Raw genomic sequence first — 18,156 nt, 5'->3', positions numbered from 1 at the left:
TATTTTTGGAGTTGTTTTGTTGATTTATTCCCTATCTTGCTGTGTTTTCACAAAAGGTCTGCCTTTACCTCATTTTAACTAGTATTACAGCTGAAAGTGCTTGGTGATTTCATGGATATAGACTACTTAACTTTTCAGACATTGATTAGTTCAATTTGGGGAAAGGGAAATATTCTATTTGCATATGTTCTAAAAGGATAATTAGATGTATATGTAGGATCTCAATATAAAACCCTAAATATCAACATGGGAAGGAACACACTACGCCAATGACTCTATTTATCTAATATCATTGACACTCCTCCAGCTAATTTTATTCACACACACACACACACACACACACACACACACACACATATATATATACTCTATGTATGTCCAACTGGTTACATGAATAAAAACTATAGACTAACACATGACGCAAAAATGGAAATATAATAGTTGTACACAAATGAAATAAACTTTAAAAAGAGCAGAGCACACAACCAATGATCTCTTTGACCTCAAATTAGTGCAAAACCAACAATATCTTTAAAATGAGCACTTCAACAAAGAGAGAGAGGATGAAGTGAAACAATGATGAAAAGAGAACTCAGGAACAAATCTCTTGAGCGAGCTTTTCCCTAAAGCTGCACATACAATGACACACAATAGATTGAGATAAAAAGAAAGTACGTGAGGGTCTTTAAAGAAGATGGATGGCACAACTCAACCATTTGTTGGAACTAGCAAACTAAGAAGATGATGTTTTTCTTTGTTCAAGTCTTCACTGGAGATGAATAACACTGATACTTAAGGATTTTGACAACCATCTATATGGAGCCCTGTACTACTTTCAAGAACAGGTATAATAGTTTTGATTAATAGCACACTTGATCCACCCCTGGTGACTTTCTCCCTCTATTCAGTCCAAAGTGGGTAATTTATATAGTTGATCATTGACATAATTTTCCTATGATGCAGGGAATTATCATTGTGAAAATATCTGTTACTTGGTTGCATGGAATAGGATAATTTTATTGTACATAAAATGTTGGTATTTGGCTGTGCACAACATTGCTTGCCTTGGGAGGTGGTCAGCTGTAATAGAGACAAACAGAGAATATGGGCAGAAATACGTTGCAGTGTTTATTTTTCTGTTTGGAAATGATTTGAGATAACTAACTGATTCAAAATAAATAAACTATTTTAAAGAAAATCACTGAGTCATAGGTCTGGATTAATATTATATCTATGTTTGTTTGGCTTTTCCAAATTAGCCTATCCACGTTTTGAATTTATAAAAGCTTATGTAATAAGCTTGGATCTATTGTTTGAGGCAGTTTATGAGTATTTAATAAACTTCTCTAATTCCTCTTGTTTCTTGTTGCAAGATCGTCAATTGAGGCATGCTTATTGCATTAAATGGCATAAGAGCTGAAAGACCGACACAGCTCTCCCTCATTAGAATTCATTCCATCACCCATAATATTAATTATGTTAAAACTTTCTTCCTTATACTCCAGCCACAACTCTGCCTCTACTTCCTTTGTTCATTATATAGCTTGCCTGTGATGATATCTGCAGACCACTTGCACACTTCCAACCTTGGAAACCACATATTTGATCAATCACCATCCTACTCGTGAATAGATATTTTGCTACTAAACTAAGAGGAATCACTAGAGAGAAATAAATTTTGCTTGTTTAATAATGATTTTGCCTATTATATTTCTAAGATCCTTCAGTTTATTTATTTATATTGTTTATGGTTTTGAGGGTATTTCTCTTCATACTTTATTTTGTCTCCAGTTGTTAATTATACTTTTGTAAACAGGATATGTTTGGTATTATTCCTGGAGATACAGACTACAGAATTTTTGCCGAGGATTATGGGAACATTCCAGGACTTGATATTATCTTTGTTTTGGGGGGTTACTTTTATCATACCTCTTATGACACTGTGGAAAGACTATTGTATGTGTCAATGATTTCATTTATCTTAGACCTTTTAATTCTAATATGACTTTGATGTGTTCCAACATATTTATTGAAAGTACTTGAATGCCAGACCTGGAAGCATCCAAGCACGTGGTGAGAATTTGTACAGATTGACTCAGGCATTTGCAAATTCTTCTGATGTGTTGAATGCTGATGAACGGTCTCTAAAAGTCGCATCACTAGAAAGCACGGAAGGTCGTGCTGTTTTCTTCGACTATCTTTCTTTATTTATGGTATGCATTTTTTTCAACTTGGTTCTGCAGCCCAATTATCATGAATATCTGCTTGAGGCTCAGGATAATTGGAGGAGACTATGAATTTAGTATATTTACTTGAATTATTAAAAAACATTTTTATGCTTTATTTCAGGTATATTACTCAAGAAAGTTGTCCATCATTCTTCACAGTATGCCTGTTGTTATCTTGATTCTTGGGGCATTTTTTCTGCACTTCCCAAATACTGCAGTCAATATCTTGTTTGCAACCTTATTTGATTTTATAAAAGGTATTTTTCCTTATCAATACAGATGCATTTTTTTTGATGAATTTTTTTGTTACAACTTTGTAGTCTTTGCATTCTTGCATTCTTGCATTTAGAATTACACTTGCACCTAATTTCCTTTCTTAAATCCGTGTGATGGTTAAACTGCTCGTGTCAATTTGTGATTGGCATTATATTTAACCAATAGCTTGACTTTTATTTTCTCATTCTCATAGATTGTCACTAACCTCATCAATTAATGCTATAGCCAGGAAGAACTGATAACAACCTTGGGTCCTTGAATGATTCAATCACCCTTTCTGTTGGATTTTGAGGCAATGAGGAAATGAATTCAATACAATTCAGATATAGTTCTGATTGTAATTCAGCTCATTTAATTCTCGTTGGAAAGAACTGACAATAGTATTTGTAGAATGAAAAGTTGGGTAATTTGCACTAACCTCTATCTGAATGTGTGACACGCTTTCAAATTGCGACCTCTTAAGATTCTAAAAATGTGTGATACACTTTCAAATGATTTAGTTGGCAAAAAATAATATATTTGTCAGCAAAATCTTTAACTTCTTGCAAGCAATAGATTTAATTACTTGGATCTATTAAGATCTTAAAGAAAATAATTAGTAGGATAAAGAATGGATGATTGAAAGGAAGAAGAGCATTAAGAGTCTTGGGATTGATGTGTATCTCTTTTAGCTAATGTTGATGACTATGGTACAACCCGACAGTAGATATAAGAATGGGAAGATGGATTTCTGTCATTACTAGTTTGTCAACAATTAAATATAGAGGCAATAGATGATAAAATAGGAGAAAATAAGTTGATGTAGTTAGAACATGTTCAAATGACTGACAAATTCTGTAGTTAGAAGTGATGAATTAATTGGTTGGAAGGTGTAAGAGATAAAAGCAAACCCAAAAATAGTTGATGTAATAAAAAATTGCTTGTATAATTTGAATAAATTACTAATAATATAACCTTGAATAAAAGCTCAATGGGAGTGATATTCATATGACCAACCCCAAATAGTTAGGACAAATGATCATAATGATTACTAACCCATTGAACAAACAGATGTTGACTAATTGTTTAATCAATAACTATTTTAATAATTATCGAGTTGTTTAAACCTCATTTCCTGTTGCTGAGCTATGCTGAACCATCAATGGGGTTTGGCTGAGTTCATTGGACCACAGCAGGAGCTCGCTGAGACCATTGAACCACCATTGGAGCTTGTCTTCCAGTGGAGGTCATTGAGGCTTCATTAGAGATGACTGGACCCCATTGTACTGTCCCCAAAACTCATCAGACAATAGCCACAGATCTTTGTCAGCTTGTCTGCTGGAGTTCTAATAGAGTTCTAATTGATGTTGTTTCTCACGGTATAGAATTAAATTTGAATCAGAACCAATTAAACCTGAAGTTTCAATCTTTTGTATAGTAGCACGCTTTCCTGGTTAAGATGTTGGTAGTTTTCCTTCATATATTCTGATATGTTTACAAGTTAAATAGGTAAAAATTGATATGTAGGTTGATGCAATCATATTGCATTCATCAATATCTGTGTTTCCTCTTCAAAACTTAAGCTGAAGTTCTGAGCTAACAGTTTCGTTTTTCTTTATATATAAGTTTGTAATTTATCAACTTATATAATGGTAATGAAGCTTCTATGTGACCCTTTCAGAGTTTTTGCTTGTTTTATTAACTTAATATGTCATGCTTTCACTACATTGGTTTCTTTATTTTCTTGCAGGAATGTTGTTTCATGCTCTTAGTCTTGTGTTTGCAATTGTTGTCCCAGTCATGTTTGCTGTTTTAAGATTATTTTTCTCAACCCAGGCGATGAATTGGTAGGTAGTTTTTCCCCTGGAAATGATTATCTCATTTCTTATTTTTGAATCTTATGTAGGAGTCTGGTTGAATAAGCATGTGCAATGCAATAACTTTGACCAACTATCAGATTTTTCATTTAACCTTTTTGTTATCATTGTTGGGAATTATGGTGCATACGCTGTGAGTTGCTATTTTCTTCATGTTGATTATGATAATTATCATCGTAGAAGTTAATGGAAGATAGCAATGTACATCTTAATTGGTGTCATACTGGTTCATTATTTTTCAAAAGTTGTTTTCTAGTTCTAGTCTTGGCTCTAATATTTTCATGCTAAGCATTCAATGTAATTTAATTGCATGGCTACAAACAAGAACAAATTATCAACAATCCAGGGTGAAGTACCTTAACTATGACATTTCAGAATTTTAACTCAGAAGTGTTAGTGTTTAGCACTCCGAGTTCCATGGAATTTTGTAGCTGCATAATCTTATGAAAAATTTTATTTAGGTGATCCGGAATGATAATACAAGACACCTAAATCTCACATCTACATTTAAACCACTCATTTTTGTTGCCTCCTTTCTTTGTTGCCATCAAGGCAAGAATATCAAATGTTATTATTTGTAGGAGTCCTTTCATTAACCAAGCTTTTGTATTAAGTGGTCATCCATCAAATTTATCATTGTATACAACAGGGGATGTTATACATGAATGTTGCCAATGTCAGTTAAATATTTGTGTTAAGTTGGGTTAATCCACATGTTCAGCTTGTCGAGTCTTCCTGCTCAGGTGGAGTGTTAGAAATATGAAAGTATGATGCTTCCTCCTCTGTAATCCAGTCAAAGGCTATCCATCAGTCAAATTTATCATCATTCATGAACAACTTGTGTAGCTTCAAACATCCAACTAGGGGAGTTTGAATGTTTCAAGATTGACCTATAATGCAAGCCAAGCGAGTCTGTCACAGGATTAACGCTATAAGACAAGATAGAGAAAGCTCTGAAAAGTTGTCAAAGTCAGTTTGGTTTCTCAAGTTTGGAACCGCCATTCTTACTCTTGATTTTTTAAATGTGCCCAATTACCTTGTTCTTGACTACTTTATCAATCAGGACAATTTGAGTTGATGTAAAGTCAACTATAAACTTCAATATGTAAATTGAAGTTTTTAAAAGTTGAGGTGCTATGGTAATAATAGGGTCAAATCCTTGGAGCCTTCTTGAATTTTCTTCAGTATTTTACTAGGACCATTAAAGAATAAATAGTACACACTGTTGGTTTTGTTTCATACAGAAAACTCAATTCTATTCAGTACTCTTATTTTCAGAGAACAACTGTCTTTTTCATGTCTCTGGACTCTGATAACTTTACAATATGATGCAGGGATGTTATCTATGGATTTGTTTTGAAATAAAATTTGTTGTCACTTTCTCTTTAGATGATTGTGTGTTCTGTATTTCCTATGCATTTTAGATTTTGACCTTCTACGTTTCCTGGACTTTTATTGGGAGATATAGACTAATCATTCATGCTTATAGGTTTGCTCATCCAATTTTGGCATTCTTGATGTTTGTGCCTAGTTCCCTTGTTGGTTTATTGCTTCCAAGAACTACATGGGGAAATTTTGGGCTTTCACAAAAAGCTTCACATTTCAAACTGTCGATAGAGGTTTGATGATTCTTCTTAGTATGCTTGCTCAATATTATATACAATTTTGATACTTTTCTCATGTTCTCTGATCACAACTACATTATCTCAAAATTTCAAAATGTTTCACATGAATTTTTAGATCATATCAGATGAAGTGTGCTTTTGGGGAGCCTTTGCATTCTATATTTCAACAACAATGGTAAACCAGTTTTCATCTCTATTTTATGCATCTCGTAATCACTAAATCTCTATGCAGATACCTTTTATTCAGGTTTGGCTTTGTTCTCATGTGTGTAAATCAATCAAGTCTATTATAGAATTTATAGTTGATAATAACCTGGCTGATATTTTCATATTATTCAGAAATAGCAGGGAAACAAATTCTTTCAATGTTCCCACTTGATTCTTTTCATGGATCTTTTCTCCTTAAATATCTTGTGCAAATGAAACAGATAAGAATGGAGATTTTCTTCCAATATTTAGTCCACATGCTGAAAAAGAAAATTTTGAATTGTTAATCTATTATTGGAATGTGTATTTGTTTTTTATATATTTACCAACACTTGATTGATCACAAACTTATGTATAATATACTGATCTTAAAGGGGGTACATGAACAATGACAACTATGCAATTATATACTGTGAATTAGTGGGTGAAGAATCAGGACTCATATATATTTGATTATCTAAAAAAACCATGTTCATGTATATTTACATAATTATAAGTAGGCCTTCAGCACTCTTCAAGTTGGCTCAAAGATATCCAATAATTCTTGCTTATAAATATGTGTGAATCTATGACTTATCAAGGATTTAGTAAATATGGTGATTAATTAAGAAGTAGTAATAGACGTATTAATCTCCTTAGGATTGTAATTGTATCTTTCCTTTTGATGGAATGACAATCTATTTGAAAGTTGTCCTCTCATGAAGACTGGACCAGGGGCAATAGGCATGACAACTTGAATAATATAATGCTTTCTTTGGTTCAGGAGGATCCATGTAGCTACATAATAACTATTTGAGCCAACAAGCTCACATGTGCTTTGGGACATACCTTTCTATTCTGCTTTGCATCATGCATTCTGTTTTTCATTTTACAAAGATATTAAATTCCCTCCAAGAAGAACATAATAACCAGGTGAAGATCATCAATCTTCATTGCAGTGCCAAATTTGCTTAATTGGCCTTGATCACAATAAGGTGAGCCTTTTGCACAACCTTTAGTGACCAAAAATTCCTTGAGAGTTACCTCTCAATGACCTGGATAGAAAGCTCATGGAACTAGTTGACCACCTTTAGTACATTCACAATAAGGGAGGTGTCTACCAGTAGTGTGGTGTAGTGGTAAAGCACTCAGAGGAGCAATAAGAGGACTAAGTTTCGAATCTTAAATGTGATGAATATCCTAGAGATCGGCTTCTAAGTGTGCATAAACTGTGTTCTGGATTTGCTCGATAGGCGAACTAGGGGAAAGGTCATCTACCTCTAGGATTAGTCTAGCAAAGCCTAGACACCTAGATTATCAAAAACAATAAGGGAGGTGTGTCTGGTCTAGTAGTTGTAAGATTGTTTTCTTCGCTAGCTATTTTGTTGCATGTATTTTTCTAGCTAGGATAATGATTCCTAACGTGGTAGTATTAGTCTAACATCCTAATCTATGAAAGTGTTTAGATATACCACCCTTTTGTGGTATGTACTTTTATATTAGATATATAAATATCTCCCCCTTTGCTGAGTATTCTCAATGCCTAGAAATACCCCAAGCATCCAAAGTACTTGGTTTATACGTGTTGGTTCTTGACAGAGCTAAGGTTTCAACCTCTTGGTTTCTACAGCATTAGCACCCAAGAGAATTTTCTTCCTAGATTGAGAGGTGACTTGACATGCTAGATGTTAATGTAATATGATATACTTCTGAATGTCTGATGATATAAAATTGAATTTACCAAACCATGCCCTGAGATGCTCCGGGAGAATGCTTAGCGCTGGTTAGTTAAGTATAAATTCTCTCTCATATTCCCTGCTTAACATTTCCTGTATTTTTAAAATGCAAACATGGTTCCCATTGTGAATTGATAATTCCATTCAGCACTGTTTTTATCTGAGTTGTTAAGTTCTTGTTGCCATTCTGAAAGCTAATTTAAGTTCTTTTTGGTGTCGTTATACATTGTTATGCCTTCCAATGCATCGGTCTCTTTCATGTATAATTGCTGCCTTTGAGCCTTGGACTAGCTTGATTTTTTTGGCTCTCTATTAACAGATTCCATATGCTCTATTGAAGTTGGACATCCTCTAACTAAATACGACGGCCAGTTTCTAAATAAGATTCTCATAATGCTAATCATTGCCAAACTTTTATGCTCACTTGATTCATGAAAACTGTCAAATTATTCAGAATACACATTTATTTTGAACAGGCTTATCTTCTGGCTCAGCTTGGTGGTGGTTTCTTAACATATGTGATATCATTATCTATGCTTATTTCTTGGTTCTCCTATCGAATAGCAAGCAAGCATTGTGGCTGTCAATCAGTCAAGTAATTCCTCTTCCCACAATTTCAGTTAAACATTATTCTTGTTGAAGCAAGTAATTATTTCTCTCGAGAGAAATTTTTCTAGATACTCCTTGGAACAACTAACCACTACTTGCAAGTTAATCTTTAGTATGATTCTGCCCAACTAGAAGTAGTTGATTACATTTTAAAAAATAGGTTAGTGAATGGAAAGCAGAACTAATTGATCTTAGACAGCTATTTGAAGCATTTTTTTCATTTGAAGTTCAAGTCATCAGATTATTACTTGCTATTCTTCAATGGTAATTTGGCTGAATCTCATGTAATAGGGAAAAAAAGTATTCAGTCATGTTGATCAAATACCCACCATGCATGGACCACATTAGACAATACAAGCCTTCACATAGGCTTTTATTGGGTCAGACTGGCAATAGGAAAGCAAGGCAGCAAGGGAAAAGGTAAGGATGGGAGGAAAGCAAGATATAAGGGTTTAGGACAATGGAGTAGGGTGGAATACACTTGAATGATCCACGTGTGATTTTCAACTTGTGATGGGGTTTGATCTGTCTTCGATTTAGCAAACAGGCAGTTTCGGTTAATGACAAAGGTCAACGAATGATGAGAACATAAAAGAGAGCAAGCCTGAGGAGCTCAAGAATCCTAATTAAACCAGTATTGGTTAACATGTATTATTATATGTTATAGTAATAAACTGGTTCAGCTTGGTTTTGGCTCTTGTTAGACCCAATTGAACCTATATTTGAGTTTACGCACCACACAGTGCCGATCCACCTATTAAGGAAATATTAATTGAAGCTAATTAGGTCTAAATTTAACTCACTCTATCCATGCTAAATGTAGGCACGAATTGATATAGAGGAGCCAATTCCACTCCAAGCTGATAATGAAATTGTGACCAAAATCAACAATTTTAAGCTGTGCCTTTCTTTTTCTTTGAAGTTTGAACTGCTGCCTTTCTTCATCAAATCTTCTTTTTGTTTCCCCTGTCACTTCATTATTAAAAAGCCAGTAACTATTGGGATCTGCTTAGGCCTGTTGTTCACCTGGTTTGGGCTTGATCTGCTGGATTTGTGTCTGGGTGTGATGTTGTTGCAGTTGGTGTTCCTAGTTCAGCAGTTGCTATTAAAGTTGGGTGGCATGATGAGGCTGGTAGCCTCTTTGGAAATTTTGGTAGCACAGATCTTCATTGTTAGGGGAAGGACAAAGGTACATGGATGGTGCACTGTAGATGAAAGCCAAGACTCGCAATGATATAATGAGGTGGCACTACAATTAGCATGGGCTGAGTTGAGGGCTCCTAGACTAGGGATGGCAACGGGTTCGGGGGTTCGCGGGGAAGTCTTCTCCATCCCCGTCCCCGAAACCCAAACTCATATACCATCTCCGTCCCCATCCCCGTCGGGTATCATAATTTAAATACCATCCCCGTCCCCGTCGGATTTCGGGTATCCAGCGGGTTTCGCGGGATCCCCCGTGGGTTTCGGGGATGGCTTTCCCCGCGGGTATTTCCATGGGTATCCCCATACCCATCCCCATCCCCGTCTTGTTTTTTTTTAAATATTAATTTAAATAAATAAATATATATATTATAAAATCCTTACAAAATAACATTATAAACCAAACATTAAACTCCAAAACAAAATATTATCTCTAAAACAACATCCAACTAATGCATAATCGATACAATAAGTTTGAAGTTCTTCCATTCTTCAAAATTTTGACACCACTTATGCTACAAAAGAAAAAAATAAAAAGAGTTAACTATAAGATTTGTTAAATTAACTACCAATTTAATAAAAAAATACAATTACCTAAATCATCCACATCATTATCTTCAAGTATAGTAGCGTAATTATCCGAAACAAAAGAAGTATTTTCATCTGAAAATAACAAAGAAATTAATATTAGCAATCATAAATAACACTAAATAAAAAAAGTCATAAAAGTACTATTACCTTGACCAGTAGCAGACCACAACCAGCTTTGTGCACACATTAGAGCTTCAATAGTTTTGGGATGGAGTCGACTACGATGAGGGCTAATTAATCTACCACTAGCACTAAATGCTGATTCTGAAGCAACTGTAGAGATGGGAATAGCTAAAATATCTCTTGCCAAAGCTTGTAAAACAGGATATTTAACTCCATTTAATTTCCACCACATCAATATATCAAAATTCTCACATTGGGGTAAAATATCTTCCTCCAAGTAACGAACTAAATCAGTTTTCATATTGCTAGCACAAGCTTTGCGCTTCAAAAGATGTTTTTCCCAAGCTGATAACTTTGAGATATTTTCCACTGAAACATTAATTGAAGATGTAGAATGTTCATTTTCACTACATTCCATAACTCTTTCTTGATATTCTGCCACTAGTTCTTCACAAAGTTTTCTAACTTTTTGAATGTGAGACTCAAAATCATTAGTGTAAACTAGTGGAAAACTTTGTGAAGTTAGAAAACTTTGTGAAGAACTAGTGGCAGAATATCAAGAAAGAGTTATGGAATGTAGTGAAAATGAACATTCTACATCTTCAATTAATGTTTCAGTGGAAAATATCTCAAAGTTATCAGCTTGGGAAAAACATCTTTTGAAGCGCAAAGCTTGTGCTAGCAATATGAAAACTGATTTAGTTCGTTACTTGGAGGAAGATATTTTACCCCAATGTGAGAATTTTGATATATTGATGTGGTGGAAATTAAATGGAGTTAAATATCCTGTTTTACAAGCTTTGGCAAGAGATATTTTAGCTATTTCCATCTCTACAGTTGCTTCAGAATCAGCATTTAGTGCTAGTGGTAGATTAATTAGCCCTCATCGTAGTCGACTCCATCCCAAAACTATTGAAGCTCTAATGTGTGCACAAAGCTGGTTGTGGTCTGCTACTGGTCAAGGTAATAGTACTTTTATGACTTTTTTTATTTAGTGTTATTTATGATTGCTAATATTAATTTCTTTGTTATTTTCAGATGAAAATACTTCTTTTGTTTCGGATAATTATGCTACTATACTTGAAGATAATGATGTGGATGATTTAGGTAATTGTATTTTTTATTAAATTGGTAGTTAATTTAACAAATCTTATAGTTAACTCTTTTTATTTTTTTCTTTTGTAGCATAAGTGGTGTCAAAATTTTGAAGAATGGAAGAACTTCAAACTTATTGTATCGATTATGCATTAGTTGGATGTTGTTTTAGAGATAATATTTTGTTTTGGAGTTTAATGTTTGGTTTATAATGTTATTTTGTAAGGATTTTATAATATATATTTATTTAAATTAATATTAAAAAAAAACAAGACGGGGATGAGGATGGGTATGGGGATACCCATGGAAATACCACGGGGAAAGCCATCCCCGAAACCCGCGGGGATCTCCGAAACCCGCGGGGATCCCCGAAACCCGCTGGATATCCGAAATCCGACGGGGACGGAGATGGTATTTAAATTATGATACCCGACGGGGATGGTATATGAGTTTGGGTTTCGGGGACGGGGATGGAGAAGGCTTCCCCGCGAACCCCCGAACCCGTTGCCATCCCTAGTGGAGATTAGGAACTAACTGGGGTTGTCGGCTGCAAGTGGGAGGAGATTCTATGCCGGACAGCTTGGAAATTGGGCTGTTTGGTCACATGGGCTGCACAGCTGCAGTTCAAGATGGTTGTCGTAGAGAAGGAAGTAGTCAGTGTGGGCACTGGAAGCTAGCAAAAGAAATTCTGTAATCTATAGTAGGTTCCAGAGGCTTTTGAAGGACAAAAAGGAGGCAATAGAGTACAAGGAAATCATGCCACCACTACAAATTCATTTTCTCTTTCTCATACGTGGAAACCTAATGATTTAGCCACTTTGATACAAAGTTGATCTATTAACTCCTAGATTTTTTTCTAACAATTTATGATAGGTCATACTCCCACTTCTCAAGCCTGCTCAGATAACTTTTGGATAAACAAACAGTATGTTGCTTTGAGTCTTTTATTGGCTACAATATTGTGTTAACCATGAGTTATCAAACTTCCTAAAATCAGTCATTGTGATACTGATAGAGTCCAAGAATTGGAGATCAATTTAGTCATGCTGCATCAGGTACATACTAATGCTATATCAGGAAAACATAATATCATTATAGGAAGTTAATGTGACGCATAATCATTTCTACTACAAGAGGTGGAATGCTTTGGGGTCATTCCGTACTTGCTCTGTTTAAGAACATATTTATGCAATAGAATAAACCCTAAGACTTGAAGTAACTAGGCCTGTTGCTCAAAATTTGTGTTCACAACTAGCAACAGGCATTCTATGACTATTAGAGTGTGTTCACGACTGGCAACTGGCATTCTATGACTGTATGAGTCCCCAACAGTTATCTGGCATAAGTTCACAAATCAATGATCTAATTTCTGCCATTATTTATTGATATGCTTTGCTTTGATCCAAAGCACGAGCCTGAAAAAATCTACAACTGATATCATATCCTTACTAGTTACTTAGAGAAACCTGAAAGACCAATGTTTTTTGATGAACGTCCTGTTAGAGACTAAAGGATGACAAGTTAAAATTTCCTAGATATTAAAATAGCCTAGCATCCATGTACATAATAGGGAGCTCAATTTCATATGATAAGGCATTCAAGAGTTCAACCAGCTGGATATCCTCCCACTGTACTTGAGTTTACCATTACACGGTATCCAAAGTAACTTATATACGGCAAATTTTCACCATTTCTTATTTCATTTAAGATTTTCTTTGGCTTATATTGAAGTTTATATATTTTCATTTTTGCATGGAACAAAGACAATTCCTTAGGTTGGGGTATCATGCTCTTAAATGGTCGTGTAACAAATTTACAGGTCATTAGCAGGCTATTTGATTCCCATGATCCCTAGTCTTTTATACTCGGTTTATTATGGTGGGTTTCTTGTCCAATTTCTGATTGAAAAGATGGGTATGATGGGATCACTTCGCCAACCTTTTGGTTAGTTTTCTGATCTTGTTTCTTTTTATCCATAGGATAATCATGATTTTAGACCCAAAAATTCATATAAATAATGCTAGTTATGATAATTGCTAAAGTATCTTCCCTATACATTTTAACCATGCCTTCTTGCTTCTAGATCTTCCATTTAAAAAAAAAGAAGCAATTGTCCGCAAAATCTGTAATCATCATGTTTTAAAAAAATGACGATGTCAAATATTCAAACCCAAGTCTGATTAGTTATTATTGCCTGGATGCACTCTCTGCTCATGCTGGATCATGCTTCTTGTAATTTTTGCAGTGATTATTATCACATGATTTAGCTATCATTTGTTTTATCATGTGATTGCTATACCTGATAGTAGGGAGGGCCACTAAATTGTCAATTCAATGTTTTTTGTCTATTTATTTTACTCAAACTCTTATCATCCTTGAGCCGTGTTGGTTCCAACTATTTGAGGGATCTACATGAACCTTTTCTCTCCAATGAGCTCTATAAAAGATTACATCAATATTGAAATCTCTTTACTTTTAATTCTATTACCTACACTTTTCTATAGCCTCTCTCTACCCCTATTTTCTTTAACTCTCATCGATTAGCTATAATATAGATTCTTGTCTTTGTAAATATCTATATGACCTTAACTATTTCTCGTTCATAAAACTTGCTGCTGGGTCTGACAACTACCAAGTGCCTAATTTTAACCCAAACTATCAATTGAAATACAAAGAACAGAAATGAGTGGGATCTAGTTATTGATAAAGTCTCTTTTGCAGGATATTTTGTGCAGGATGCTGTAGTTGCAGCTGTAATTGGACTGGTGACTGGTTGGTGTGTTGGTCCACTTTTACCAGTTGTTGGTCATTGGTTGGCGAGGTCATCTGTTTTGCAGTGCTTGATACAAGTTACTATCCTTGCTTTGGCTCTTTCATCCCAGTTTTTTCCATACAGTGTTGATGCACCAAAGAGGGTTGTGCTTCAGCACACACTTACTACTGTAGGTATGTTACTGCAAAAGATATTCATGCCATATGTTAGTAAAGGAGGTGGTACCAATTTTCTGTTTTAACTGTTTCTTTTGATAAGATCTTTTACAAATCTCTTTTTCATTATTTTTCCTGATTTACTCAATTTTCCTGAAACAACACATGCAATTTAAATTCTTTTATTTCTTCTTGAAATTCATTATAGATCAATGGGTTTCAACCCATCATCCATCTGAATGTGGCACCCCAAAACAGTTGAGAACCTGTTTGATTCAGCAACTTAAGGGAGTGGTCATTGTAAATGCCAGCCTTTCACTTGTTTCCGTTACTTACTGGAATATATTACCTTTATATGTTTAACACACTGGACTATACAGGCATCTACCTACAGCCTGAATTAGAGTTAAAAATATTTTAAAATTTGTTATCACCTGTTACCAAAATGATACCAATAGGTCCAGTACCTACAGCCTGAAAGAGAATATCATTTAAGATAACATTCTGCAAATAAAAAAGGGTAATGGAAGGAAGAGGTGAGGAGGAAGAGAGGAACAAGAAGGCCAGCCTTTTATCTCATTTTATTTCTAAGCTGAAGAGTAAATACAAATATACACCCATTCTTTGCCCTCTCTCCCATCCTGCTGCCATTCTGTGCCACGTTGTGGGAGCAGGACAAACCCTACAGAGATTCTAAACACTAGTTAAGGGCAGAAATTTTGTGCAAATTTTAGCATTTGCTGCTTTCAATTCAACTCTTGCTTCCCAGTGTGACATATGTTGTAAAATACAAAAGGTTACTTCAGTTGGAATGTACAAGATGTTGACTTCATAATTGCAATGTCTTGTTGGCATTCCTACTGTACTTGTTGGACGTATACACTAGTTTGTGATATGTGTTGAGGTTGAAGTTGCTTTAACTACCAACAACATACTGTGCAGCTTTTAACCTTTGAATGCTATAACAGAAATGTTAATTCAAAAAAAAATTCTTGTGAGGATCACAGGTTAAGTTGTTGGACCACCTCAATCCATTCATAAACCATGATGCTTCAAGTCAATACTATCACTATCTAAGACAATGTTTGGTTTTCACATCTGTTTGTATTGTTTACCTGTTGCATTCATGTTTTCTAGTTTTATGTGGTTGCTTTTGCAAGTGCAATATTGCCCCTTTATTTTGTATTGATCAAATTGCCAGGTTCTGACAAGATTGTGTCTTCAAGCTATGATTTTGCTGTTGTGGATGCCAATTCCTTTTCTTTCCTCTTTAAGAATGCTCCTGAAGCTTCAAAATTCCTGGGCATCAGTTCAGGGTTGTCTGAAGAGAACTACAATTCTGATGGTGGCACTTGGGTGGTAAGTGAATTGTTGAATTTAGAATTATAAGCCTCACTAGTTGTTGAATTTATTCAATAGTTAGTATTTATTTTTCAAAGGCAAATCATCTCTACTATCTAATTTTATCAAACCCCTCTTCATGGTTGCAAGTATTGCAGTCAGGTGTTTGTTTGTTTAAACACTTACTATGTGTAGTTTGTAGTTCTAACTACCCTTGTTTTGGGATAACTATTGGAACTTATGACTTGGAAACTTGCTTCCCTATGGTTTCAGGGACTGCTAATGTATTCGCTACAATTGCTATGGTTTTCATTGTCTTTGCATTTGCTTGTCTTTCCACTTTCATGAGAATCTTGACTATAATAACGGTTGCCTTAATAATTGTTTATTTTACTTTCTGAAATTTAACAAATTCAGCACACTTGCGCTTGATTAACTGATGAATATTTGTTTAAAAAACATGCAAATAAGAAACTTAAATAATCTTTTTATCCAAAAAAAGACAACATCAAAACTTACAGCTTCTACGAGTTTAACTGGTTCCTCGTTTTGCAGGCGCTATTCCCTGTTTCTTTCTTGTTCTCTGGAAGTTTGAAATTCCCTGCTGAAGGTTCTAAAATATTAAATCACTATGCAACTTTGCCACATGTGTCTGTTCGTGATTCTGTTTCGATTTCTGAGACTGGTCGCCGTAGGCTCCATTTGGAACTTAATCTAGGGTAATTATCACTTTGGAGATGATGTTCTATTGTGTATAGAAGTAGAATTATATTCGCTTCCTTCTATATGAAGTAGAGATTGATTTTGTTTGAAACTGATACAGCTCGGTAGGCGAGATCTGGGTGACCGCCCTCAACATTACAGGTCCATTGTCGAATTGGTCTTTTGCAGATTACAGGCTTCCAGGTGAACAGCATGGTTATTCGCTTCTTTTGCCTCTAAATCCGTTATTCCAGAATTTAACCTGTTGACCTTTTTCGACCGTCCAGCTCCTGAAAGTATTAATGGTGGTCCTCCATCATACATATGCAGACTTAGTGGAAGTAGCAAGGATAACTGGACTTTCTGGCTAGAGGTAGTCCCTAATATGCCTTTATTTAAGTCAATAAGGATGTTTTCATGTTATATTCAACCTCGACATCAAAACCTTTAATTCACCTTGCTTGAGTGATACATAAACTCAAAGGTTTCTCAAATTAATTTCGCATTCATGTCGAATGAATTACAGGCCAACAATTCCGAATCATTGAGGATGGACGTTGCAGTGCTTGATCAGTATCTTGTCAATGACACTCAAAGATTGAAGAGCTCCTTCCCGAGTTGGGCAGACATGACCGCATTCACAACCTTTTTCTCAAGCTATTACTTGTAGGTACCGAATCGAAGACTTTAGTGACCAAAAAGTGTAACCTTTGTTGCAAAGTTCACGTGTACATTAGCTACTCAAAGGAAATGATATAGCTTCTTTTCCTCTCATTCTTTCCTTTTCTCCTGAAACAAAGATTTAAAGTTGGGAGATCTGCTAGTTGTAACTGTTTGGAGATTTTTTTTGTTCCTCGTATTGGAAAAAAGGCATAGCAAGAGGACCCAATTCATGATTTTGAGCATGGATCTCACGAGATTATCTTGTGATTGGAATATGACAATATAACTGCAGCGAGTTACCTTGATTGAATTGTTCTACCGAAATTGTCTTATGGTTGCATGTGTTAACATTGGGTCATGTCATTTTCTCACTGTTTTTGTTTTGAAGCGTAGGGTATATTCTTGTCGCTACTTGCACTACCAGCAGCAAGATTTTGTCTATAACAAAATATTTTATTTATTTATTTTAGTTGACATTAGATATTTAATTTTTCAGACTGATTATCGGAAATGATCGATTTGATCTCCACTAAAATAAATTAAAAAGCATTCGTAATATTCTTAAATCAATTTTCATTTGAGGACATCTATAATTCGTCGTAATTTAGGATTCAAATTTTAAATGTTTGAGAAACTGCATAAGCACTCTGCTGTTGCACCTTATCCTATAACAAAAAGCACAATTAGATCAATCTGGTGTGATGACATTGAAGCTGACAGAAGCAACATTGAAACATATTTGGAAGATGCTGGTACTCACGAACATGGAACCATTCAAAGACCTTATTTCTCAGTGCTGATTGATTCTATGTACTTAAATCTGCATTCTTATTGTCCTTAGAGACTTTGACGTAAATATGAACATTAAGCCACTGTTTGCTGATTGGCTTAGCACCAGTAGCACCAGAAAGCTTATTGGGCAACTGCTTGCTCCTTTGTAAAAAGCTCAAAAATGCGATAGCAAACTACATCGCCATAAGCAAATAGAAGCCAATTA

General features: G+C 35.0%; 1 protein-coding gene across 1 annotated transcript in view; it reads left to right on the top strand.

Annotated features, from left to right (window-relative positions):
• Positions 1-17,389, top strand: part of LOC141813432 (uncharacterized) — a 30,361-nt gene extending 12,972 nt beyond the window's left edge. Inside the window, exons 8-21 of the mRNA XM_074701401.1 lie at positions 1,817-1,956; positions 2,051-2,213; positions 2,350-2,485; positions 4,234-4,330; positions 5,850-5,979; positions 6,101-6,160; positions 8,384-8,502; positions 13,345-13,469; positions 14,247-14,471; positions 15,655-15,812; positions 16,350-16,513; positions 16,618-16,700; positions 16,784-16,869; positions 17,023-17,389. Coding sequence (XP_074557502.1) covers positions 1,817-1,956; positions 2,051-2,213; positions 2,350-2,485; positions 4,234-4,330; positions 5,850-5,979; positions 6,101-6,160; positions 8,384-8,502; positions 13,345-13,469; positions 14,247-14,471; positions 15,655-15,812; positions 16,350-16,513; positions 16,618-16,700; positions 16,784-16,869; positions 17,023-17,166 — 1,830 coding nt within the window. The 3' untranslated portion in view covers positions 17,167-17,389. The remainder of the gene's footprint in view (positions 1-1,816; positions 1,957-2,050; positions 2,214-2,349; positions 2,486-4,233; positions 4,331-5,849; positions 5,980-6,100; positions 6,161-8,383; positions 8,503-13,344; positions 13,470-14,246; positions 14,472-15,654; positions 15,813-16,349; positions 16,514-16,617; positions 16,701-16,783; positions 16,870-17,022) is intronic.
• The last annotated feature ends 767 nt before the right edge of the window (positions 17,390-18,156 follow it).

Source organism: Curcuma longa, chromosome 20 (genome assembly GCF_044706935.1).
Source record: "Curcuma longa cultivar G26 ecotype Majalengka, Jawa Barat chromosome 20, ITB_CL_G26_1.1, whole genome shotgun sequence".
Classification (NCBI taxonomy): domain Eukaryota; kingdom Viridiplantae; phylum Streptophyta; class Magnoliopsida; order Zingiberales; family Zingiberaceae; genus Curcuma; species Curcuma longa.
The sequence above is the reverse complement of the archived record's forward strand: the minus strand, read 5'-3'. Positions and strand labels throughout refer to the sequence as shown.